The 26,443-nt window shown below is 47.3% G+C and overlaps 3 protein-coding genes across 5 annotated transcripts in view; 1 reads left to right on the top strand and 2 right to left on the bottom strand.

Annotated features, from left to right (window-relative positions):
* Positions 1 to 2,219, top strand: part of NPHP3 (nephrocystin 3) — a 28,997-nt gene extending 26,778 nt beyond the window's left edge. For 2 of the 3 annotated variants that reach the window (XM_080583495.1, XM_080583496.1), the window contains 2 exons: positions 121 to 236; positions 440 to 2,219. In XM_080583495.1, the coding sequence (XP_080439621.1) occupies positions 121 to 236; positions 440 to 620 (297 nt within the window). In that variant the 3' untranslated portion in view covers positions 621 to 2,219. The remainder of the gene's footprint in view (positions 1 to 120; positions 237 to 439) is intronic. The other variant, XR_013947843.1, reaches the window with a different exon arrangement.
* The window catches only part of TMEM108 (transmembrane protein 108), a 276,598-nt gene extending 265,240 nt beyond the window's left edge, over positions 1 to 11,358 (bottom strand). The window contains exon 1 of the mRNA XM_080583507.1: positions 11,336 to 11,358. The gene's annotated coding sequence lies outside the window, so the exon portion shown is untranslated. The remainder of the gene's footprint in view (positions 1 to 11,335) is intronic.
* The window catches only part of UBA5 (ubiquitin like modifier activating enzyme 5), a 33,093-nt gene continuing 8,690 nt past the window's right edge, over positions 2,041 to 26,443 (bottom strand). The window contains 7 exon segments of the mRNA XM_080583517.1: positions 2,041 to 4,371; positions 4,972 to 5,078; positions 5,530 to 5,605; positions 6,330 to 6,465; positions 7,729 to 7,856; positions 7,944 to 8,048; positions 8,898 to 8,982. Coding sequence (XP_080439643.1) covers positions 4,288 to 4,371; positions 4,972 to 5,078; positions 5,530 to 5,605; positions 6,330 to 6,465; positions 7,729 to 7,856; positions 7,944 to 8,048; positions 8,898 to 8,982 — 721 coding nt within the window. The 3' untranslated portion in view covers positions 2,041 to 4,287.

Here is a 26,443-nt window from a genome sequence, read left to right as displayed (position 1 = left end):
CACAAAGCAGCTTTTTGGTTGAATATACATGCATTTGTATCTAGGATGTGTTGATACTGTGTAGGACAAACAAACAAACAAAATGTACTTTTGTAACAAACAACTTCTTACTACCCAAAGAAAAAGCAGACTGAAGCTTTACCTCTTTATGAACGCGCGCTGAAGATTTATGAAGACAGCTTTGGCCACATGCATCCTCGTGTAGGGGAAACTCTGAAAAACTTGGCTGTGCTAAGGTAAGATGATATGCTCTCGCCCTATAAAATCAAATTACTATAAAAGTCAGTGGATAAAATGAAACATATGGACCTGTGTATTTATTAGGAAAGTAGAGAGCCTTAATTACACTTGTTGATTGCATGGTGTACATTTCAGTTTAAACAAAGGGTGAGACTTGTTTTATGTGTTTATTTCAACTTTGTTTTTCTGTCCTCCCAAGCTATGAAGGGGGAGATTTTGAGAAGGCAGCTGAACTTTACAAGAGAGCTATGGAAATAAAAGAAGCAGAGACTTTGTTGATAGGTGGAAAAGCAACTTCTCGACACTCATCAAGTGGAGATACGTTCAGTATAAAAAGTGCATTATCACCAAACACCTTACTGGAACCTGGACAAAGGTGATATAAACCTCCTCAAAGAAAAGGCAGCTTCTGTTGCTACTTTTTTAAACAAAATTATTAGGAAAACCTATTTTTCCTGTGATAAAGTACTATTTTGGGACTTAAGACTGTCTTCATGAATGACAGGGAAAAAATTTAAGCTTGAAATCCTTCCACGTTAACTTTGCAGACTGTATGGTACGACATCAGTTTCTTCCATTGTATACAAATATGCATATAAGGTACTTGCTCAACTTATAGTTAATACGAAGAATATAGATTTGATACCTCTTATCCTAAGAACCAGGACTGCAACAAGATAAATTAAACCAATGGTATGTACTTGATAGGATAGTTCTTACTTCTATGTTGTAAGAGCCTGGCTTAGTGCATTTATGTGTTTTTTATTTCATCAACCTTTTTCAGAAGCTTTTAGAGTTGTTTCTAAAGTTCTAATAACTTTGAAAAAGTCAAAATACTGTTTTACCCCAAGTTTTACCTGCAGTGTAATTTCAGCTTTAAGTAAATTTACATTCAAAAGACTTTTGCAAAAAAAAATGATTTCCCTTGGAAGCAAATATATCTAAATATATCATTATATACAAGTAAAGCTGCTGTCAAATCCATCTGTGTTCAGTGAAAATGCTTCCTCTGAGGAAACAGCATGAAAAGGAGTATGATCTGATGCCTTGTTGTTAACCCCTTCGTAATACTTTCACTACTGAATCTCACTGAATCCCTTCAAATACAAGAATGCTTGTATTAGCAGGAAAAACCTAGTGACAGGTTGCCATCAAATAAAAAGATGCTAATCAAATGTACCTGTTGTATTTTTTTTTAATAGCCTAATCATCTAGAAGGAATTTGAAGTCTGTTCTTATTTGGTATGAATCAATTTAAATACTCCGAGATGTGATAATACCCTTCCCTAAAGCCAGTATTATGAATTTGCAGATGTCTGAGCTAGCCTGACAGCTCTGTTCTGATTTTTAACATGTATAATAAAATCTTCCTCTGTTTTCCTTATCAGTTCTAGTTTAAATAAACTGATTTCTAGACCTTCCCCACTTTCAGACTTTCCCCACTTACTGATTTCCAATTCTGTATTATTACCATTCTTCCTTTCAAGTGACTTTTCTCCATTTTTTTTTCATCAGTCATAGATCTACTTTTGGAAGAAAAATGAGTCTGTAAAAGTAGCAGATCCTGATCATCCACGGTCAGTTTAGCAAAAACAGTGAGGAAACAATCTGCTTTCCCTATCAGCCCAAAGAAAATTTTAATAGTAAGTACAACAGGACTGCAATTAATAATGGAGGGTCTTCTAGGCTGCGTGTTGGCCGTAAGCTGATGTGGCTGTGGTCATGGCACTCTAAGACAGTTGTTCATGTATTTGTAGTTGACCTCACAAACTTCAAAAAAAAACAAGCAATGTGTAGATCTGGTATAAGCCAAACTTTGTAATTTATTTAATACTTGAACACCTCAAAGCAGGAAGTCTTCAATTTCAATAGCGTTTTAATCATATGTATCATCTCAATAACATTCATGATACACTGTAAAAAATTAGAGCTTTGTTTACAAGATTGCCAAAAAATAAAGCTGGAGAAAAACACTGCAATATGCCTGATTTCTTAGTTCATAACAAAAGTCATAAATTGTCCATTAGATTTTATGGGTGGAATAGATTATACTTGTAAATATCTTTTTAATTGGAAAAAGATTGTTAAAGCTGCTTTTTTTTGTTGTTTGCTCTGATGTTATTTCTAAATACTTCTAACTATTGACACGTACAGTCTTCTCAAAGTGTCTTCTACTTCAGATCTTGTATATGCAGGTTGAGCGTCTGAAATTAACAAAAAAAAACATTTTGCATTCTCTGTGCATATGAAAATGTATTAATTTGGTCATAAAACTGTACATGGAGTAAAATGGTAAACAGTTGCCTCTTGTAAAGCTGTCAATTAGTTGAGTCTAGTTTAACTAAGCTGTTGTAGAAATGAGTCAACCATTTGGTTGCCTCAATCTCCAGCATCAAGCATGTGCCTCACTTTTACTGTTCCCAACAGAAAGGTAGTTTCTCACAAAGAAATGTAACACTTAAATTGACACTCAGATCATGCTAACATAGACTTAGTGAGACTGATTCAAGTATGTACCTTTTTAATGATCTAATTTTTTTTGCTTTCCTCATTACAATTCATTTCTTACATGTTTTCTCCAAAACTGAACTCAATCCACAAAACACCTTCCATTTTACAGAACAACAACAAAAAAAACCCTCACCAACTTCAAAGATGATTTGTTTAAATAATGTAATCTAGCGTTAGCTATGGAGGAAATACGTTTTGAAGCCTGTTACAGTTACTTAGAAATCAGAAACAAATTTTTAAGTATTCATTCAGTTACCCTAAGAAACAGAAGCACCTCCAAAATATTACTCTTTCTATGTGTTGGTTGGATAAGGCTACTAACATGTATCAGCTAGTTCTGTGTTACCTGCACCAGGCTGTAAAAAGGTTTTTGAACAGCACAAGTTAGAAATATTTCTATTACATTGCAGATGCTACAATCTACATTCTAAACTACATCTAAACAATGATGACGTTCTGGATCAGACACCCAGTTCAGTTAAAATATTTGAAGTTGATATTTCCATGGCCGGAAGGATACTGGCACTACATACTGTGTACATTTACAGGTCAGTTTAACACAGGATAATTTAAAAGTTAATACTACCGTATTAACATTATTTACAAGACAAATACAGTAACTCAGGTACTCAACTTAGACATTTGCAACACTAAATGTTTAGAGCATCTAACTTTAGAAGTTTTACTATGTAAACTCAGATTTAAATATACCCCCATATGGAGGTAGATCAGAATTATAGCTAACCTTTTAGAAACCAACAAAACCCCCCCAAATTTTGATTTTCAGAGAGAAAGCCTCCTGTGCATTCCAGTGTTACTTGGAATTCTTACCCATTTTGCCATGAAAAACATCTGCCAGCTGAAGTAACGTCATGCTAATATCCAGTCTGCCAGCATGACTATCTACCAACAAAAGACTTAGGTTGCAACATACTGAAAGCATTATCACATACAGGCAGCTAACTATGAGCAAGCAGTAGTAAGAAGTGATAGAACCGGGGAAATTCATATAAGTTAAGGCAGATGAAAAGGCTGAAAAGGGCCATTTACTCACTAAACATACCCACAGCACAATCCATGCAAAGGCTCTGTCAAAGTCCAGTGAACAACTAGTACAAATGCATGGAAAAACAAACAGCAGTATGAGTGAGGCACTGTCAGCTGCTCTCGACCTACTCTATCCACTCCAGCCAGCAGATTTCATCTTTCATGTTTCCTAAAGTGTGTTTTTATAACCTGATACTGCATGTAACATGCTATGCATACTTTTATTAATTTATCCCTCTTTAAATTTCCATTGATTACCTGCTCTCAGCAATGCTGAGAAACTAAAACTTACAGTAGCACAACTCTGCACGTTAAAGATGAGAATATACAACAGAACATAACCAAGGTTAAGCCCGTCTGCTTCCCACCTCTGTAACAGTTACATTTAATCAGATATGTAAAGATAAGCTTCATTGGAGAAAAAAAAAAAGTCCATTCAAGATTTGATGTCAATCCAAACTCCCAGATTTGTAGTTAGTATTTGTTTTGCTACAGGTTTCGCATTTTGGCCATGAGTTCTTCCAGGCTTTCTTCAGATTCAGCCACTGTTTCTTCAGCTACTGGATTCTCTGCCTAGTAGTAACAGGAAAAAGAGGTCAGCAACAGAAGTAGCACAAAAAATAACCTCCACAAGTACAGTAAGCTTTATTGCAGGTATGCCACACTTTCCCAAAACCAAGCACTCAAATTACAGCACTCAACTGATTTACAGCAAACTGGTCTACAAATTGTAAACTCTATTCTGACTGGAAATTTGAGTGTTCTGGCTGCAAAACAGAGAGATTCTGTGTTCCCCAGGTGTACTAACTGCTGTTTGACTACACGTACTTTAAAAAAGATAAATATGTTAAAATACTAGTTGTCAAAATATTAAGTGAGAAATTTGTATTTCCGTGCCTTCCCTGCTCCTCCTCCCTTCCCCCCCCGAAATCACTCCTGACACCTCAAAACCACATTGACACTAACTTCTATGTTTGAAGTAATATATTTCACAGAAACACAGAACTGGACCACAGAAGACACCAGTTGGACGTGCTGAGGTTCAGTTTTACTGGCGCTAAGGTGTTATTTTATTTTAAGGTTTGACGGATAACCACAGTAGCTAGTCTTATAAATTTAATGTGTAAGACTTGTTAATAAAAGTAGCATGTTTGTAAATAATAAATATATTACCTTGTTTGGTATAGTATATGCTACAGTAATCCCCTCAGGAAGATCAGGTACTGGACCAGAAGCAGCCTTCAGCTCATCTTCTGAAATTTCTGATACTAATTCGATCCCTTTGCGTTAAAAGGAATTGAAAATTTTATTAGAAGATTTCTTTAATAATCACATTATAACAAGAAAAAAACAACTGCAGCAACTTTTTTGAAGTAGAAAAAAAATGTAAAGACCTTTGATTTCAACTACTTAATTCCCATTATCAATGCTACATTTTCCCCTTATAATATATGAAACACTTCCATATACCTAACTTACAGATAAGAATAGCTAAATATTTTATTCAAACATTGTTAAATAGTTGAACCTAAAACTTGCTAATCGTATTAAAACTAGATCAGATTGTTTTAGCATTACTGTCCAAACCTGTGAAAAAAGCCAGCAGTAATTAAACAACGTAAATTCCAAAAATAGGATGTATGAGAAGTCTACAGCGTGTTCACCCAAAACAAAGAATTTAAATGATGTTCCCAATACCAAGCTTCAGTTAGTCTCCATCTGAGTACCTACCCCAGTCATTGTCTTCATGCACTATTTCTTCTTCCTGCTCAGTCACTTCTTCTTTTGGTTGTGCAGCTACTTTTTTCTGAAGGAAAAAAAAAAGACACAGAATATGTAGCAGTCTGATTTTTAACAACAGGATGGATCAAACCTAAATATTAAGAAGTATAAATATTAGGTTTGAATGAGATACACAGTCACCATTTAGAAGTTTGTTAGGCATAAAAAGACAAAATACCTGCAAATTAAAAAAGACCATTAACACTCAACAATATACGACTGCCAGAAAGATTGAGCAATTGTTACAGGGAAAAAAAGAACATAACAAAACAAAACCAGCCACAACTGATACAACTGCATGCAAACTTTTACGTCCACCTTTTTAGATGTTTATAGACTCATCAAATAGTTTAGGTTGGAAGGTACCTTAAAGATCTCCTAACTCCAACCCCCAACCCAGATACAGGACCTTGCAGTTGGCCTTGCTGAACTTCATGAGGTTCGCACAGGCCCACCTCTCAGGCCTGCCCAGGTCCCTCTGGATGGCACATCCCTGCCCTCCAGTGTGTCAACCGCACCACACAGCTTGGTGTCATCAGCAAGCTTGCTGAGGGTGCACTCAATCTCACCGTCCATGGTGCTGACAAAGATGTCAGACTTATCTTAAAGGAAACATATTTAACTACTGTTTTTATAAACATGCAATCATCTGAAGACAATGCTGCTGAAAATCTGGAGCAATGCTGAAAGTCTTTTCTACAGATCTGTAGCTTGCTTTGTTCTTAAGAAAGAAAAAATAATAATTTTACCTTATAAATTTCCTGCTGTTTCCTGCAATTTTGGTCACTGCATTGTGGATTTGGCTTCATGGCCATAGTTGGAAAGAAATCCTGCATTGCATTGTAACCAAGATAATAGCTCACAGTACCAAAATTTAAAAGATACCTAGAAACACAAATAGAGAAACCAGGTCCTTACACACAGGTACAAATGTAACAAAGAACTTTTAGCATACACTTCCATACCTGTGACCAGCGGAGTTGTAAAAAATTACTGTAGTTGTCTTAAAATAAGCTGTAGTCACCTGACAACAGTATAACTTCATCAACATAGAGCCTGGTCCTCTTGTGCTGTAAGTGTGTGAGCCAGTGTCTCAGAAATAAGTATGTCTAGAGCAATATGTAAGCAACTTTCTCCTGTGCCTTAATTCATTGCTTGAAACACTCAGGTGCCCTGTATTTCAAAGGCAGAGTTTTTAACTAATCAGAACCTGTTTAATTGTCTTTATGTAGGGTCATATTTGCAGTGAAAATAAAGATTTAAATTAAGCTGCAACGTTTGCATTCTTCATTAAAGAAAAACATCTTCTGGGATGCAATTTTATTTAACGCCTCTTGCGCAGCTGAAAAATGGAACTTTGTTGTTCATAGTTACACTTGCAAATGTTTTTTATTCGTTGTAACGGAATTTTCTGGACAACTGATAAAAGCAAGCTAAGGCTAAAACTTGTCTAAATAAGATCTTATTCTCAAAGCTTAAATATGATTAAAAGCTTAAATTTTAATACTGCATACAGTCATTTTTGAAGTTTAAACAGGCAATTGAAGAAAACCTCAAACAAGCTTATTATGCTGAACAAAGTTGGCAAGTTTTTGCTAAAAAGATGCTGGGGAAAGATGGTGCATCATTTTGAAAACAAGTGTAAAATCATTCAAAAAATTTCTCTGCTGATACCTGCAGTTCTTAGCAGCTGGACTCACATGACAGTACCTTTTAAATTCACCTCAAATTTCTAGAATATGAATATTGCAAGATAAATTATTTCTTCTTCATCCATGTAAGAATGTCAAAGATTACAGTTAGTCCTCTAACATTTTTGTTTACAGCTGCTCAGTGATGTTAAATGGGAGCTTGTTTAAATACCAAAATAAGAAAAATAAATAAAAATGTGCGTGTGTACACAGAGCAAGAAAAATTTGTAGGAAAACTCTAAAGACTTTTCCTTGCCCCTGAAGAGTTCTATTAAAAACAGCACTTCCAAAAGTGATTCAAACACTGTGTGCATCAGCCTTGTCTGATGATACCAGTACCTTTAGGAAATAAGCCACAAACATATAAAAAGAACCAGACCCACCACTGTGAAAGGTTCCTTCAGGTTTCTCTCTCTTATGGTGCTGTGCGTTGAATAGGACCAACCCAGACACTTACTTGAGAACATTTTGTACGAGAATTCCTGCCACAACACCCATAGTTGTAGGAAGACTAGCTGCACAAACTCCTTCTCGTTTTAACGTTTTCTCATCAATATTTGCAGCAACTACAAGTGGAGGAGCACACTGAGGGGAAATAAAGAAATTCAGTTTAAACGAAAGGTCCCAGTTTATAAGAAAGACAAACCAGCAATTCAGCTGAGCTGCACATACCGCAAAACAAGCGGATTCACCAGGTATGATAAGCTGTATATGTCCTGACACTGCATTTTCACTCACTCCAGATTCCATCCAGATTTGACCAAGTTCATTGCAGGCCTTATAAACACAAAGATACACACATCAGCACTGTAGAAGTTTAATGAATAAGTAGTAAATTGAGAATGATTAAACACATTGACCTTCCTGGTTTAAGACAGAAAATCTATGACTGGAAAGAAGATGAAAAGGTAGAATAGAAATTGTTTATCAGAGTCAAAGGACAAATTAAATTTGTTTTCATGGAGCTAGGCCTTAGTAATTTCCTGGGGACCTGAGAGTTTTGAACAAATACAGGCGTTAGAGATCTAGTTACTAGACCCACACTAGAGAACCTAATAGCAAAAACTACTTATAATGGCATGCTTTTAGAGGCCCAGATCCAGCGTATCTGTGTATGTTCAGTGCACACAATTTGCATATTATATTAGCTGAAGGATAACAGAAAACATGCATTTGGCATACACCCTGCATTGACTGCAACTGTAAAGAAAAACAGAATGATTAGGTACACAGCCTTAAAACATTTTCAGTATACAAAAAGGTCATATAAAGTATACAATTAGCTATACACAGTATTAAAAATTTTGTTAGATTTAACATATCAGGATTTAATAATGCTTTTGTATAAATAAGATGTTTTGGAAATACAGAGAGGACTTAAAACACAATCCTTTTTCTAGCTCTAAGATGCTGGTAACTTACAAGACTACGTTTGTGTTTACAAACATAAAACCTGTCTTACAAGAACTGGGTAAAAGATCAGATTCTGTTTCCTTAAATCAAGGAAAAACTTTTTTTTAGAAGACTCTTGATAGGTTCCTGTCTTTTCTGTAGTCCCCACAATTCCTAACAATATTTATAAGAGGAAAATTGACCTCCATAAGCTCCTATCTTAGATGGTCTTACCGTGTTAATTGCCATGCGAGCTTCAAAGTTGTCCACACAGCTTAGAACAAGATCGACAGGCTTCCCTTCCTCTAATGCACCGTTACTGCAATAGGTATCAGAAGTTTGCATGAAATCGCTGGCAGAACATAACACCAACACGGCAATCAACATGTTTCTTTAAAGTACAGAAGCACATGGGAAATATATTTAGAATCATAGCATCACAGAAACACAAGGTTGCAAAGGACCTACAAGATCATCTAGTTCAACCATCCTCCCATCACCGATACTACCCACTAAGCTACTAAATCATATCTTGTAGCACCTTGTCCAGGCGTTTCTTGAACATCACAAGGGATGGTGACTCCACCACCTCCCTGGGCAGCGGTTCCAGTGCCTGACCACTCTTTGAGAGAAAAAATTACTCCTGATATCTAATCTAAATCTCCCCAGGCGCAACTTGTGGACATTTCGAGTCCTATCATTAGTTATCTGAGAGAAGAGGCCGACCCCCTCCTCATCACAACCTCCCTTCAGGAAGTTGTAGAGTGCAATGAGGTCTGCCCTGAGCCTCCTCTTCTCCAGACTAAACAACCCCAGTTCCCTCAGCCACTCCTCACAGAACTTGTGTTTCAGGCCCTTCATCAGTTTTGTTGCCCTTCTCTGGACACACTCCAGGGCCTCGATGTCCTTCTTGTAGTGAGGGGCCCAACGCTGAACACAATACTCAAGGTGCAGCCTCACCAGAGCAGAGTACAAGGGGACGATCACCTCCCTGCTCCTGCTGGCTACACTATTCCTGATACAAGCAAGGATGCCTTTGGCCTTCTTGGCCACCTGGGCACACTGCTGGCTCATGTTCAGCCGAGCATCGATCAACACTCCCAGGTCCCTTTCCTATTCACAGTCTTCTAGCCACTCTGCCCCAAGCCTGTAGCACTGCATGGGGTTATAGTGGCCAAAGTGCAGGACCCGGCACTTAGTCTTGTTAAACCTCATCCCATTCTCCTCAGCCCAGCAGTCCAGCCTATCCAGATCCCTCTGAAGGGCCACCCTACCCTCAGGCAGATGGACACTACCTCCCAATTTGGTGTCATCTACAAACTTACTGAGGATACACTCAATCCCCTCATCCAGGTCATCAATAAAGATATTAAACAAGATAGGCCCCAGTACCGATCCCTGGGGGACACCACTTGTAACGGGATGCCAACTGGACTTAACTCCATTAACCTCTACCCTCTGGGCATGGCCCTCCAGCCAGTTCTTTACCCAGAGAAAAGTGTACCTGCCCAGGCCACGGACAGCCAGTTTCCCCAGAAGAATACTGTGGGAGACCGTGTCAAAGGCTTTGCTGAAGTCTAAGTAGACTACAACAACAGCCCTTCCCTCGTCTACCAGTCTGATCACACGATCACAGAAGGAGATGAGGTTGGACAAGCACAACCTGCCTTTTGTGAACCCATGCTGGCTGGGCCTGATCCCCTGGAAGCCACACGCGTGCTGTGTGATCTCACCCAAGATGACTTTCTCCATAACTTTCCCTGGAACCGAGGTCAGGCTGACAAGCCTGTAGTTCCCCAGGTCCTCCTTATGGCCCTTCTTGTAGATGGGAGTCACATCAGCAAGCCTCCAATCCTCTGGGACCTCTCGAGACAACCAGGAACGCTGATAGATGGTGGAAAGCGGCTTGGCAATCACCTCCACCAACTCCCTCAGCACCCTAGGATGGAGCCCATCTGGTCCCATGGACTTGTGACACTCCAGGTGGATGCATGTCTCTAGCTGTATCTGGGATCGCAGGGGGTGATTCTCCACCTGAATCACAGGGGACATCCAGATCAGGGTGTGAAGTACCCTGAAGATAACAGATCCAACTATTAAAGACAGGTGTAAAGAAGGTGTTGAGAACCTCAGCCTTATCCTCAGTGATCACATTCCCTGCTGCATCAAGTAAAGGACAAAAATTCTCTTTGGTTCTTCTCTTGCTGTTAATATATTTATAAAATGATTTCTTGTTCTTTTTTACTGCAGTGGACAATCTGAGTTCAAGATGGGCTTTTGGCTTTCTAACTTCCTCTCTGCATATCTTAGCAACTTCCTTGTAGCTGCCCCAAGTAGCCTGTCCCTTCTTCCAGAGGACAGACTCTCTTCTTCTCCTGGAGTTTCAACGAAAGTTCCTGGTTCACCCATGCTGGTTTTCTTCCCCTCTGGCTCACTGTTGTGGTTTAACCCGGCTGGCAGCTAAACACCACACAGCCGTTCGTTCACCCTCCCCCCTCCCTCTCTGGGATGGGGGAGAGAAACGGGAAAGTGAAGCCGGTGAGTTGAGATAAAGACAGTTTATTAAGACAGGAATATAATAATAACAATAATAATAATAATAGTGATAATGATAATAGTATTAATAATAATAATGTGCAAGAAAACAAGTGATGCACAATGCAATTGCTCACCACCCGCTGACCGATGCCCAGCCTATCCCCGAGCAGCCGGCCCCCCACCCCGGCCAGCCACCCCTATATATTGTTTAGCATGACACCAGATGGTATGGAATACCCCTTTGGCCAGTTTGGGTCAGCTGTCCTGGGTCTGTCCCCTCCCAGCTCCTGCTGCACCCCCAGCCTGCTCGCTGGCAGGACAGAGCGAGAAGCCGAAAAGTCCTTGGCCTGGTGTAAACACTGCTCTGCAACAATTAAAACATCAGCATGTTATCAGCGCTCTTCTCATCCTAATCCAAACCATAGCACCCTACCAGCTACTAGCAGGGAAAATTAACTCTGTCCTAACTGGAACCAGGACAGATATCCACCCCTTATTCCATACCATTTATGTCATGCTCAGGTTACACTCTTTCCAATACATTCTAATTAATCACCATTTTCATCTATGATATATAGCAATCATGGTAGTGATGACATACAGTATTATATAATAATTAACATACTACAATTCAACTCATGGGCTATTCTCACCCAGTATCAAATCCCCTTGAGGTACACACCGGACCTCCCCATTCTTTTGCATTACCCACCAAGTGCATCCAGGTCCCTAAGCAAAAGCAATTCCACGAATGGGTTTGCCTTTTCCTGAGGCAGGAGTAGCCCAGACTGTTTTACCCAGCATGTTTCTTACGTGCACTACAGGAACTTTATCCCCTTCTACAGTGCGTAACAGGTTTGATTGGGCAGGACCAGCTCGGTTGGCAGATCCCCTGGTATTGACTAACCAGGTGGCCTTTGCCAAATGTGTATCCCAATTTTTGAATGTCCCAGCACCCATTGCTTTCAGTGTAGTCTTCAACAGTCCATTGTATCGTTCAACTTTTCCAGAGGCTGGTGCATGATAGGGGATGTGATACACCCACTCAATACCATGTTCTTTGTCCCAAGTGTCTATAAGGTTGTTTCGGAAATGAGTCCCGTTGTCTGACTCAATTCTCTCTGGGGTGCCATGTCGCCATAGGACTTGCTTTTCAAGGCCCAGGATAGTGTTCCGGGCGGTGGCATGGGGCACAGGATATGTTTCCAGCCATCCAGTGGTTGCTTCCACCATTGTAAGTACGTGGCGCTTGCCGTTGCGGGTTTGAGGGAGTGTGATGTAATCCATCTGCCAGGCCTCTCCATATTTATATTTCAGCCATCGTCCTCCATACCAAAGAGGTTTTGACCGTTTGGCTTGCTTGATTGCAGCACGTGTTTCACAGTCATGAATAACCTGTGCTATAGTGTCCATGGTCAGGTCCAGCCCTCGATCACGAGCCCATCTGTAGGTTGCATCTCTACCTTGATGGCCTGAGGTGTCATGGGCCCATCGGGCTATAAATAATTCACCTTTATGTTGCCAGTCCAGGTCCACCTGAGCCACTTCAATCTTAGCAGCCTGATCCACCTGCTGGTTGTTTTGATGTTCTTCAGTAGCCCGATTCTTGGGCACATGAGCATCTACATGGCGTACCTTTACAACCAGGTTCTCTACCCGGGCAGCAATATCTTGCCACAATGCCGCAGCCCAGATGGGCTTGCCCCTGCGCTGCCAGTTGTTCTGCTTCCATTGCTGTAACCACCCCCACAGGGCATTTGCTACCATCCATGAATCAGTATAGAGATAGAGAACTGGCCACTTTTCTCGTTCAGCAATATCTAAAGCCAGCTGAATGGCTTTCACTTCTGCAAATTGACTCGATTCACCTTCTCCCTCAGCAGCCTCTGCAACTCGTCGTGTAGGACTCCATACAGCAGCTTTCCATCTCCGATGCTTTCCCACAATACGACAGGACCCGTCAGTGAACAAGGCATATTTCTTCTCATTTTCCGGTAGCTTGTTGTACAGTGGGGCTTCTTCAGCACGAACCACCTCCTCCTCTGATGATATCCCGAAGTATTTGCCTTCTGGCCAGTCCATAATCACCTCCAAGATTCCTGGGCGACTGGGGTTTCCTATTCGAGCCCGCTGAGTAATCAGTGCAACCCACTTGCTCCATGTAGCATCAGTTGCATGATGTGTAGAGGGGACCCTTCCTTTGAACATCCAGCCTAGTACCGGCAGTCGGGGTGCCAGGAGGAGCTGCGCTTCAGTACCGACCACTTCCGAAGCAGATCGAATTCCTTCATATGCTGCCAATATCTCCTTTTCAGTTGGAGTATAGCGGGTTTCAGATCCTCTGTATCCCCGACTCCAAAACCCCAGGGGTTGACCTCGAGTTTCCCCAGGTTCTTTCTGCCAGAGGCTCCAGGTGGGACCATTCTCCCCGGCTGCAGTGTAGAGCACATTCTTTACATCTGGTCCTGTTCGGACTGGCCCGAGGGCTACTGCATGAACTATTTCCTGCTTAATTTGTTCAAAGGCTTGTCGTTGCTCAGGGCCCCATTCAAAAGCATTCTTCTTACGGGTTACTTGGTAGAGCGGGTTTACAATCGGACTGTAATTTGGAATATGCATTCTCCAAAACCCCACGACACCTAGGAAAGTTTGTGTTTCTTTTTTGCTAGTTGGTGGAGACATAGCTGTTATTTTGTTGATCACATCCATTGGGATTTGACGACGTCCATCTTGCCATTTAATTCCTAAAAACTGGATCTCTCGTGCAGGTCCTTTAACTTTATTCTGTTTTATGGCAAAACCGGCCTTCAGAAGGATTTGGACTATTTTCTTCCCTTTCTCGAAAACTTCTTCTGCAGTGTCACCCCACACAATGATGTCATCGATGTACTGCAGGTGTTCAGGAGCTTCCCCCTGCTCCAGCGCAGACTGGATCACTGCACTGCACTGCAGCACTCAGTGGTGGCGTGACTTCGTTCAGGCCACGATAGTCCACTGTTAGTCTCCACTCACCATTAGACTTTCGCACTGGCCATATGGGACTATTAAAAGGTGAATGAGTCTTGCTGATCACTCCTGGGCTCTCCAGTTGACAAATTAGCTTATGGATGGGACTCAGGGAGTCTCGGTTGGTGCGATATTGCCGCCGGTGCACAGCTGTGGTAGCGATCGGCACTTGCTGTTCTTCAACCCTCAGCAACCCCACAACAGAAGGGTCCTCTGAGAGACCAGGCAAGGTAGACAACTGTTTAATGTCCTCTGTCTCCAAGGCAGCTATGCCAAAAGCCCAGCGGAACCCTTTTGGGTCCTTGAAATATCCTCTTCTAAGATAGTCTATGCCAAGGATGCACGGAGCATCTGGGCCAGTCACAATACGGTGCTTTTGCCACTCATTACCGGTTAGACTCACTTCAGCCTCCAATACAGTTAACTGCTGGGATCCCCCCGTCACACCATAAATACAGATGGGCTCTGGCCCTTTATAGCTTGATGGCATTAGAGTACATTGTGCACCGGTGTCTACCAAAGCTTTATACTTCTGTGCGTCTGACGTGCCAGGCCATCGAATCCACACAGTCCAATAAACTCGATTGTCCCTTTCCTCCCCCTGGCTGGAGGCAGGGCCCCTCTAGTCCTGGTCAGAATCTTCGTTTCTGTGTTTAAAGGACTGCCTGCTGGAAGTTGGAGCAGCAAACTTTTCAGAGAACCCCTTTTTCCCAATTGTTTTCTTTTGCAATTCACGTACCCGTGCCTCTAGGGTCGCAGTAGATTTTCCATCCCATTTTCTCATGTCCTCTCCATGGTCACGTAGGTAAAACCACAGGGTGGCGTGGTGTGTGTGCCCACCATATTGTCTTCCTCGAATAGATGAACGTTTACCCCTAATAGCTGAGACACTGGTTTGTACAGGTGGGGAGGAAAATAATCTCTCTTCAAGTTGGTGGATCTTTTCAGAAAGTTTCTCCAAAGTATTCTCTTTTAGCTGGTGGACACTGGTTCGTTCAGGTGGAGGGGAAGATAAATTCTCTTTAAGTTGGTGGACCTCTTCAGAGAGTTTCTCCACAGCCGAGACACAGGCCTGTAGGGAAGAGGAGAGATTTCCTTCGTAAAGAGACGAACCAGAGACTTCCTGAAGACACCAGCACCAAGGGCAAAGGCAAGGAACTACAAGAGCAACGGACTGTCTGAGAAGGAGGAACGGCTCTGGGAAAGGTGTCCTTCTCAGAGACTAGGAAGCATCGGTGTCTATCGCTTGTCTCAGGTGAAACACAGAAATTAGCAGCGGCTTTTGGCTGCTCTGAGGAGGTGGTGTCCTCTGCCCTCTTCTGTCTCTCTTGATAGAAAAAGGACTCCTTTTCGACCCAAAATGGAGCGCCTCTCTCCCTCAGAACTTCCTGTGCTGCACAAATTGTTCTTGCCTACATGACATCCTCAATCCATTGAACCTTTGCTGGGGATGCCCGGCTGACTCCCAACTCTTTGACGGGAGTCTCACGTCTTTGCAGTGACACTTTGTTCTTGATTCCTTGGGGCCCGCTCCTGGGTTCGGTCTCTTGCGAGATGGCTTTTCTTAATTAGCCTCATACCTCTCCCCATGCTTGCCTTGAATCACAGAACATTGCCTAGTGGTGGTCTGTGGCCATGTGTAGTAAAGAGAACTTTTCAGCAAAGAAGGCCTCTGCGTCCTTGTGTATTGCAGCATCCTACCAACTCCCACTTGCCATCTCTCTACGCCTGCAGGGCGGGGGCATCCCTGAAGGGGTCAACCCTCCGGAAGGCCACGGCATGAACTTCGTTGTTGTCAGAAGCGGGATTCCGTAAAATGCGCGCTCAGGGATGCTTTTGAGGAGCTGCCGGGAAGTGCACGAGGCTGTCCTGGTTTCAGCTGGGATAGGGTTCCTTGTCTTCCCAGTAGCTGGTATGGAGCTGGGTTCTGGATTTCGGATGACAGTGATGCTGATAACACGCCGATCTTTCAGTTGTTGCAGAGCACTGCTTACACAGAGTCAAGGACGTTCCAGCTGCCCATAGCGCCCTGGAGCCAGGAGGCTGCGGGTGCACCACGAGCTGGGAGGGGACGCAGCCAGGACAGCTGGCCCAAACGGGCCAGAGCCATGTCCCATACCGCATGGGGTTGTGCCGAAGACTGGGACTGAGCGGGTTGGCCAGAGTGTGGCTGCCACCGCGCGGGGTCTGTCTGGGCATCATCACTCGGTGGGCAGTGAGCAATTGCATTGTGCATCACTGTGCATTCATCCTGGAGGAGAGAAGGCTCGGGGGGATCATAGCAATGTCTAGGCATCCCCAAAGGGAGGATGCAAAGAAGACGGAGCCAGGCTCTTGTCAGCGGTGCCCAGCGGCCGTACGGCTCTACGTGGCCCTGCTTCAGCAGGGGGGCTGGAGCAGATGACCTCCAGAGGTCCCTTCCATCCCCAACCCTTCTCTGAGCTTCCTTCTGGGTAAAAGACAGGCCCCTTTTACACCACTGACACAGAAGATGGCGTAGGATGCCACCACTTCACGTAACCAATGAGGCGCTGCTCATTTCTATCGTCCTCCTGAGACAGCCAAGAGGTGCCGATGCTCCTGATTTTCTCTAAACAACCCTACGCTTCTCAGTCACGTTCCCACTGTCTCTGGCCAATTTCCACCTTCCCAGGTGATAAGTTGTTCCTCAGTTTCTTCTTGTGTCCTCATCAATGGTGGAACGCAAAAAGCAATGCAACTTTCCAAGACTCCTTTGGGAGAATTAGAAAGCAGGTATTCTTTATTAACAGCGCTGGGTGTGTGGGGGATAATTCCACCCAACACGTACACCTAAGCAAGACAAGGAGTACTTTATTCATGGTACGGTGATATCCGTATTCATGCAGTTTGCAAGAAAGGGCAGGATTTATGCTAATGGTTTCTCAGACCTAATTATCATATTGCCCCTCCTACTATCGCAGGCACAGTAACCTCTGGTGGTCGCACTTTGGGGGCTTTCTGATAAAGGCTCATAGTTTTTTTCGTCTTGAACTTCCTTCTGTTTTGCACATGCTCAGTCATTGTTTAACTGCTTCAGCACTTTTGATCTTTTATAAGCTCAGCTAACTTAATTGTTTTAAGTTCTACTTTGGGCACCGTGTTCCTTCTCAGCCTGGATTTTATGCATACAGCTGAGTCTTCTTATCGCGTGAGGCTGATACAACAACTGAGAATTTTCAGCAATCCCTTCGGGTCACAGTTACACATTTTGTGTTTTATACTCGTTGTTTCCATGGTCTCTTCAGGATGCCTCCAATGCTCAGGTGTCCAGCTGCACGTCAAGGACATCCCTGGCTCCCAGGGGCAGTTCCCAGGCCGACCTCCTGGCCTGGACCCCAGCCTGGCAGACGTGGCTCCTGTCAGCGTGGAGCAGCCATCTCACGTCAGCATTGTCTCACAACGGTCAGGTGACCTCTGTCAGTGCTGCCATCAGGGACACCCCGAGACCCTTCTGATGTCACCCTATGACCTCACAAAAGGTGGCTGGCTATAAGTGCCCTGAGCGGCGCGCCTGCGGCCAGTCCGGCTGGTGGTGGTCGAGAGCTCGAGGTCCCACGGCTGGAAGGAGAGAGAGGCGGAGGTGTTGCAAGAGGCACACGCGAAGCCATTCTTGTTGCACGCAAGCCATCGAGGGCCTTTGGTAAGGGTCTCATATCTATAGACATCTATGTACCTCATCTGTCCTAAGCGCAGTCTTGCCAAGTATAACCGATGATAAGCATATTTGCCATTCTAATAGCAATGTTTGCAATCCATACACGGAATGTTGACAGCTACAGTACTCTAGACAACTTGGTTGAACCTAGAAAGCTAACGTCTGTTTGCTGCTAGAATATTTTCTTCCTGGTTCTATCTGCAGTAGTCCTCCTGGTGGCACGCTGGTGACACGTGAGGCGTCGAGGTCCTGCCGGCGACCCGTGAGGCAAGGGAGGTGCTGAAGACCCCAGGCTGCTGCTAAGCGCCTGCCACCAAGGCAGCCTCCCCCAGAGGACGACCAGCTCCACGTCGCGGCGGCCGCAGGCACCATGAGCCGGCCACAGCAGCAGGAGCAGCCAGAGGAGGCCCCCGAGGACGAGACATGCCCCATCTGCTTGGACCAGCTGTCCAACGCAGCTTGCGTGGACCCCTGCAGGCACTCCTTCTGCCTGGATTGCATCCAGGCCTGGGCTGCAGAAAGAAACACCTGCCCGCTGTGCCGCGGGCCCATCGTTGGAGTTGTGCGCCTGGCCCGACGACCCCAAAGAAGACTCCAACGCGACGCGCGGCTGGAGCGGCGGCAGCAGCAGCAGCGGCAGAGGAGCCCCTCAGGCTACCGCTCCCGCAGCGCCTCGCCCAGGCGCAGGGAGCGCAGCCCCTTTGAAGCGCGAGAGCTTGTCCGCAGCCGCTCCTGGCGCTTGGGGCAGGACAGGCACAGACTGCCACTGCCCCTGTGGTACGACAACCCGGAGGACATAGAGTGGCTACGTCGGGTCCAGCAGGAGGAGCCGGGGTCTGGCGACCACGCGGGCCGGCAGGCCAGGCCCCGCAACTGAGCAGGCGGCCGCGCCTCACCTGGGGACGGGCTGGGGGTGGCAGCCACAATTACCCCAAGAATAAATTACAACTTTTCCACCCTGCAAAGCCTCTGCCTGCACTTATTCCTGCATCGGTCAGAAGGGGGGGAGGGGCAGGGGGGGGACGGACTGAACGCAGTCCTCTGCCTGCGCCACAGATTGGTTTGGGGATGTCGGCTCCTCATGGGGAGCGGCTGCGGGTTGTGGGTCCCCGAGTGAGACTTGGGGATGAGAAGTCATTTGGGGGATGAGAAGTCGTCATGGGAATGGGAAAGCGTTGGGGATGGGAGCAGCCACAGAGGTGACCTGGCCCGACTGGGACAAAGGCTGACAGCAAAAGCCTCCTAAAAGCCTGCCAGAAGAGAATGCCTGCCAGCTGGGAACCGGGCCTGGCAACCTGCAGCATCCTTGGAAGGCGCTGCTGGCCTCCTGCAAGTGCAGCCTAAGGGTACCTAAGAACCAGAGACTTCCTGAAGACACCAGCACCAAGGGCAAAAGCAAGGAACTACAAGAGCAACGGACTGTCTGAGAAGGAGGAATGGCTCTGGGAAAGGTGTCCTTCTCAGAGACTAGGAAGCATCGGTGTCTATCGCTTGTCTCAGGTGAAACACAGAAATTAGCAGCGGCTTTTGGCTGCTCTGAGGAGGTGGTGTCCTCTGCCCTCTTCTGTCTCTCTTGATAGAAAAAGGACTCCTTTTTGACCCAAAATGGAGCGCCTCTCTCCCTCAGAACTTCCTGTGCTGCACAAATTATTCTTGCCTACACGACATCCTAAACCCATTGAACCTTTGCTGGGGATGCCCGGCTGACTCCCAACTCTTTGACGGGAGTCTCACGTCTTTGCAGTGACACTTTGTTCTTGATTCCTTGGGGCCCGCTCCTGGGTTCGGTCTCTTGCGAGATGGCTTTTCTTAATTAGCCTCATACCTCTCCCCATGCTTGCCTTGAATCACAGAACATTGCCTAGTGGTGGTCTGTGGCCATGTGTAGTAAAGAGAACTTTTCAGCAAAGAAGGCCTCCGCGTCCTTGTGTATTGCAGCATCCTACCAACTCCCACTTGCCATCTCTCTACGCCTGCAGGGCGGGGGCATCCCTGAAGGGGTCAACCCTCCGGAAGGCCACGGCATGAACTTCGTTGTTGTCAGAAGCGGGATTCCGTAAAATGCGCGCTCAGGGATGCTTTTGAGGAGCTGCCGGGAAGTGCACGAGGCTGTCCTGGTTTCAGCTGGGATAGGGTTCCTTGTCTTCCCAGTAGCTGGTATGGAGCTGGGTTCTGGATTTCGGATGACAGTGATGCTGATAACACGCCGATCTTTCAGTTGTTGCAGAGCACTGCTTACACAGAGTCAAGGACGTTCCAGCTGCCCATAGCGCCCTGGAGCCAGGAGGCTGCGGGTGCACCACGAGCTGGGAGGGGACGCAGCCAGGACAGCTGGCCCAAACGGGCCAGAGCCATGTCCCATACCGCATGGGGTCGTGCCGAAGACTGGGACTGAGCGGGTTGGCCGGAGTGTGGCTGCCACCGCGCGGGGTCTGTCTGGGCATCATCACTCGGTGGGCAGTGAGCAATTGCATTGTGCATCACTGTGCATTCATCCTGGAGGAGAGAAGGCTCGGGGGGATCATAGCAATGTCTAGGCATCCCCAAAGGGAGGATGCAAAGAAGACGGAGCCAGGCTCTTGTCAGCGGTGCCCAGCGGCCGTACGGCTCTACGTGGCCCTGCTTCAGCAGGGGGGCTGGAGCAGATGACCTCCAGAGGTCCCTTCCATCCCCAACCCTTCTCTGAGCTTCCTTCTGGGTAAAAGACAGGCCCCTTTTACACCACTGACACAGAAGATGGCGTAGGATGCCACCACTTCACGTAACCAATGAGGCGCTGCTCATTTCTATCGTCCTCCTGAGACAGCCAAGAGGTGCCGATGCTCCTGATTTTCTCTAAACAACCCTAGGCTTCTCAGTCACGTTCCCACTGTCTCTGGCCAATTTCCACCTTCCCAGGTGATAAGTTGTTCCTCAGTTTCTTCTTGTGTCCTCATCAATGGTGGAACGCAAAAAGCAATGCAACTTTCCAAGACTCCTTTGGGAGAATTAGAAAGCAGGTATTCTTTATTAACAGCGCTGGGTGTGTGGGGGATAATTCCACCCAACACGTACACCTAAGCAAGACAAGGAGTACTTTATTCATGGTACGGTGATATCCGTATTCATGCAGTTTGCAAGAAAGGGCAGGATTTATGCTAATGGTTTCTCAGACCTAATTATCATATTGCCCCTCCTACTATCGCAGGCGCAGTAACCTCTGGTGGTCGCACTTTGGGGGCTTTCTGATAAAGGCTCATAGTTTTTTTCGTCTTGAACTTCTTTCTGTTTTGCACATGCTCAGTCATTGTTTAACTGCTTCAGCACTTTTGATCTTTTATAAGCTCAGCTAACTTAATTGTTTTAAGTTCTACTTTGGGCACCGTGTTCCTTCTCAGCCTGGATTTTATGCATACAGCTGAGTCTTCTTATCGCGTGAGGCTGATACAACAACTGAGAATTTTCAGCAATCCCTTCGGGTCACAGTTACACATTTTGTGTTTTATACTCGTTGTTTCCATGGTCTCTTCAGGATGCCTCCAATGCTCAGGTGTCCAGCTGCACGTCAAGGACATCCCTGGCTCCCAGGGGCAGTTCCCAGGCCGACCTCCTGGCCTGGACCCCAGCCTGGCAGACGTGGCTCCTGTCAGCGTGGAGCAGCCATCTCACGTCAGCATTGTCTCACAACGGTCAGGTGACCTCTGTCAGTGCTGCCATCAGGGGCACCCCGAGACCCTTCTGATGTCACCCTATGACCTCACAAAAGGTGGCTGGCTATAAGTGCCCTGAGCGGCGCGCCTGCGGCCAGTCCGGCTGGTGGTGGTCGAGAGCTCGAGGTCCCACGGCTGGAAGGAGAGAGAGGCGGAGGTGTTGCAAGAGGCACACGCGAAGCCATTCTTGTTGCACGCGAGCCATCGAGGGCCTTCGGTAAGGGTCTCAAATCTATAGACATCTATGTACCTCATCTGTCCTAAGCGCAGTCTTGCCAAGTATAACCGATAATAAGCATATTTGCCATTCTAATAGCAATGTTTGCAATCCATACACGGAATGTTGACAGCTACAGTACTCTAGACAACTTGGTTGAACCTAGAAAGCTAATGTCTGTTTGGTGCTGGAATATTTTCTTCCTGGTTCTGTCTGCAGTAGTCCTCCTGGTGGCACGCTGGTGACACGTGAGGCGTTGAGGTCCTGCCGGCGACCCGCGAGGCAAGGGAGGTGCTGAAGACCCCAGGCGGCTGCTAAGCGCCTGCCACCAAGGCAGCCTCCCCCAGAGGACGACCAGCTCCACGTCGCGGCGGCCGCAGGCACCATGAGCCGGCCACAGCAGCAGGAGCAGCCAGAGGAGGCCCCCGAGGACGAGACGTGCCCCATCTGCTTGGACCAGCTGTCCAACGCAGCTTGCGTGGACCCCTGCAGGCACTCCTTCTGCCTGGATTGCATCCAGGCCTGGGCTGCAGAAAGAAACACCTGCCCGCTGTGCCGCGGGCCCATCGTTGGAGTTGTGCGCCTGGCCCGACGACCCCGAAGAAGACTCCAACGCGACGCGCGGCTGGAGCGGCGGCAGCAGCAGCAGCAGCAGCAGCGGCAGAGGAGCCCCTCAGGCTACCGCTCCCGCAGCGCCTCGCCCAGGCACAGGGAGCGCAGCCCCTTTGAAGCGCGAGAGCTTGTCCGCAGCCGCTCCTGGCGCTTGGGGCAGGACAGGCACAGACTGCCACTGCCCCTGTGGTACGACAACCCGGAGGACATAGAGTGGCTACGTCGGGTCCAGCAGGAGGAGCCGGGGTCTGGCGACCACGCGGGCCGGCAGGCCAGGCCCCGCAACTGAGCAGGCGGCCGCGCCTCACCTGGGGACGGGCTGGGGGTGGCAGCCACAATTACCCCAAGAATAAATTATGACTTTTCCACCCTGCAAAGCCTCTGCCTGCACTTATTCCTGCATCGGTCAGAAGGGGGGGAGGGGCAGGGGGGGGACGGACTGAACGCAGTCCTCTGCCCGCGCCACAGATTGGTTTGGGGATGTCCGCTCCTCATGGGGAGCGGCTGCGGGTTGTGGGTCCCCGAGTGAGACTTGGGGGTGAGAAGTCATTTGGGGGATGAGAAGTCGTCATGGGAATGGGAAAGTGTTGGGGATGGGAGCAGCCACAGAGGTGACCTGGCCCGACTGGGAAAAAGGCTGACAGCAAAAGTCTCCTAAAAGCCTGCCAGAAGAGAATGCCTGCCAGCTGGGAACCGGACCTGGCAACCTGCAGCATCCTTGGAAGGCGCTGCTGGCCTCCTGCAAGTGCAGCCTAAGGGTACCTAAGAACCAGAGACTTCCTGAAGACACCAGCACCAAGGGCAAAAGCAAGGAACTACAAGAGCAACGGACTGTCTGAGAAGGAGGAACGGCTCTGGGAAAGGTGTCCTTCTCAGAGACTAGGAAGCATCGGTGTCTATCGCTTGTCTCAGGTGAAACACAGAAATTAGCAGCGGCTTTTGGCTGCTCTGAGGAGGTGGTGTCCTCTGCCCTCTTCTGTCTCTCTTGATAGAAAAAGGACTCCTTTTCGACCCAAAATGGAGCGCCTCTCTCCCTCAGAACTTCCTGTGCTGCACAAATTGTTCTTGCCTACACGACATCCTCAATCCATTGAACCTTTGCTGGGGGTGCCCGGCTGACTCCCAACTCTTTGACAGGAGTCTCACGTCTTTGCAGTGACACTTTGTTCTTGATTCCTTGGGGCCCGCTCCTGGGTTCGGTGTTGCGAGATGGCTTTTCTTAATTAGCCTCATACCTCTCCCCATGCTTGCCTTGAATCACAGAACATTGCCTAGTGGTGGTCTGTGGCCATGTGTAGTAAAGAGAACTTTTCAGCAAAGAAGGCCTCCGCGTCCTTGTGTATTGCAGCATCCTACCAACTCCCACTTGCCATCTCTCTACGCCTGCAGGGCGGGGGCATCCCTGAAGGGGTCAACCCTCTGGAAGGTCACGGCATGAACTTCGTTGTTGTCAGAAGCGGAATTCCATAAAATGCGCGCTCAGGGATGCTTTTGAGGAGCTGCCGGGAAGTGCACGAGGCTGTCCTGGTTTCAGCTGGGATAGGGTTCCTTGTCTTCCCAGTAGCTGGTATGGAGCTGGGTTCTGGATTTCGGATGACAGTGATGCTGATAACACGCCGATCTTTCAGTTGTTGCAGAGCACTGCTTACACAGAGTCAAGGACGTTCCAGCTGCCCATAGCGCCCTGGAGCCAGGAGGCTGCGGGTGCACCACGAGCTGGGAGGGGACGCAGCCAGGACAGCTGGCCCAAACGGGCCAGAGCCATGTCCCATACCGCATGGGGTCGTGCCGAAGACTGGGACTGAGCGGGTTGGCCGGAGTGTGGCTGCCACCGCGCGGGGTCTGTCTGGGCATCATCACTCGGTGGGCAGTGAGCAATTGCATTGTGCATCACTGTGCATTCATCCTGGAGGAGAGAAGGCTCGGGGGGATCATAGCAATGTCTAGGCATCCCCAAAGGGAGGATGCAAAGAAGACGGAGCCAGGCTCTTGTCAGCGGTGCCCAGCGGCCGTACGGCTCTACGTGGCCCTGCTTCAGCAGGGGGGCTGGAGCAGATGACCTCCAGAGGTCCCTTCCATCCCCAACCCTTCTCTGAGCTTCCTTCTGGGTAAAAGACAGGCCCCTTTTACACCACTGACACAGAAGATGGCGTAGGATGCCACCACTTCACGTAACCAATGAGGCGCTGCTCATTTCTATCGTCCTCCTGAGACAGCCAAGAGGTGCCGATGCTCCTGATTTTCTCTAAACAACCCTAGGCTTCTCAGTCACGTTCCCACTGTCTCTGGCCAATTTCCACCTTCCCAGGTGATAAGTTGTTCCTCAGTTTCTTCTTGTGTCCTCATCAATGGTGGAACGCAAAAAGCAATGCAACTTTCCAAGACTCCTTTGGGAGAATTAGAAAGCAGGTATTCTTTATTAACAGCGCTGGGTGTGTGGGGGATAATTCCACCCAACACGTACACCTAAGCAAGACAAGGAGTACTTTATTCATGGTACGGTGATATCCGTATTCATGCAGTTTGCAAGAAAGGGCAGGATTTATGCTAATGGTTTCTCAGACCTAATTATCATATTGCCCCTCCTACTATCGCAGGCACAGTAACCTCTGGTGGTCGCACTTTGGGGGCTTTCTGATAAAGGCTCATAGTTTTTTTTCGTCTTGAACTTCTCTCTGTTTTGCACATGCTCAGTCATTGTTTAACTGCTTCAGCACTTTTGATCTTTTATAAGCTCAGCTAACTTAATTGTTTTAAGTTCTACTTTGGGCACCGTGTTCCTTCTTCAGCCTGGATTTTATGCATACAGCTGAGTCTTCTTATCGCGTGAGGCTGATACAACAACTGAGAATTTTCAGCAATCCCTTCGGGTCACAGTTACACATTTTGTGTTTTATACTCGTTGTTTCCATGGTCTCTTCAGGATGCCTCCAATGCTCAGGTGTCCAGCTGCACGTCAAGGACATCCCTGGCTCCCAGGGGCAGTTCCCAGGCCGACCTCCTGGCCTGGACCCCAGCCTGGCAGACGTGGCTCCTGTCAGCGTGGAGCAGCCATCTCACGTCAGCATTGTCTCACAACGGCCAGGTGACCTCTCTCAGTGCTGCCATCAGGGACACCCCGAGACCCTTCTGATGTCACCCTATGACCTCACAAAAGGTGGCTGGCTATAAGTGCCCTGAGCGGCGCGCCTGCGGCCAGTCCGGCTGGTGGTAGTCGAGAGCTCGAGGTCCCACGGCTGGAAGGAGAGAGAGAGGCGGAGGTGTTGCAAGAGGCACACGCGAAGCCATTCTTGTTGCACGCGAGCCATCGAGGGCCTTCGGTAAGGGTCTCAAATCTATAGACATCTATGTACCTCATCTGTCCTAAGCGCAGTCTTGCCAAGTATAACCGATGATAAGCATATTTGCCATTCTAATAGCAATGTTTGCAATCCATACACAGAATGTTGACAGCTACAGTACTCTAGACAACTTGGTTGAACCTAGAAAGCTAATGTCTGTTTGGTGCTGGAATATTTTCTTCCTGGTTCTATCTGCAGTAGTCCTGCTGCCAGCACGCTGGTGGCACGTGAGGCGTCGAGGTCCTGCCGCCAACCCGCGAGGCAAGGGAGGTGCTGAAGACCCCAGGCTGCTGCTAAGTGCCTGGCACCAGGGCAGCCTCCCCCAGAGGACGACCAGCTCCACGTCGCGGCGGCCGCAGGCACCATGAGCCGGCCACAGCAGCAGGAGCAGCCAGAGGAGGCCCCCGAGGATGAGACATGCCCCATCTGCTTGGACCAGCTGTCCAACGCAGCTTGCGTGGACCCCTGCAGGCACTCCTTCTGCCTGGATTGCATCCAGGCCTGGGCTGCAGAAAGAAACACCTGCCCGCTGTGCCGCGGGCCCATCGTTGGAGTTGTGCGCCTGGCCCGACGACCCCGAAGAAGACTCCAACGCGACGCGCGGCTGGAGCGGCGGCAGCAGCAGCAGCAGCAGCGGCAGAGGAGCCCCTCAGGCTACCGCTCCCGCAGCGCCTCGCCCAGGCGCAGGGAGCGCAGCCCCT

This window comes from Anser brachyrhynchus, assembly GCF_964034855.1.
Source record: "Anser brachyrhynchus genome assembly, chromosome: 2".
NCBI lineage: Eukaryota > Metazoa > Chordata > Aves > Anseriformes > Anatidae > Anser > Anser brachyrhynchus.
This window is presented reverse-complemented; position numbering and strand designations above follow the sequence as displayed.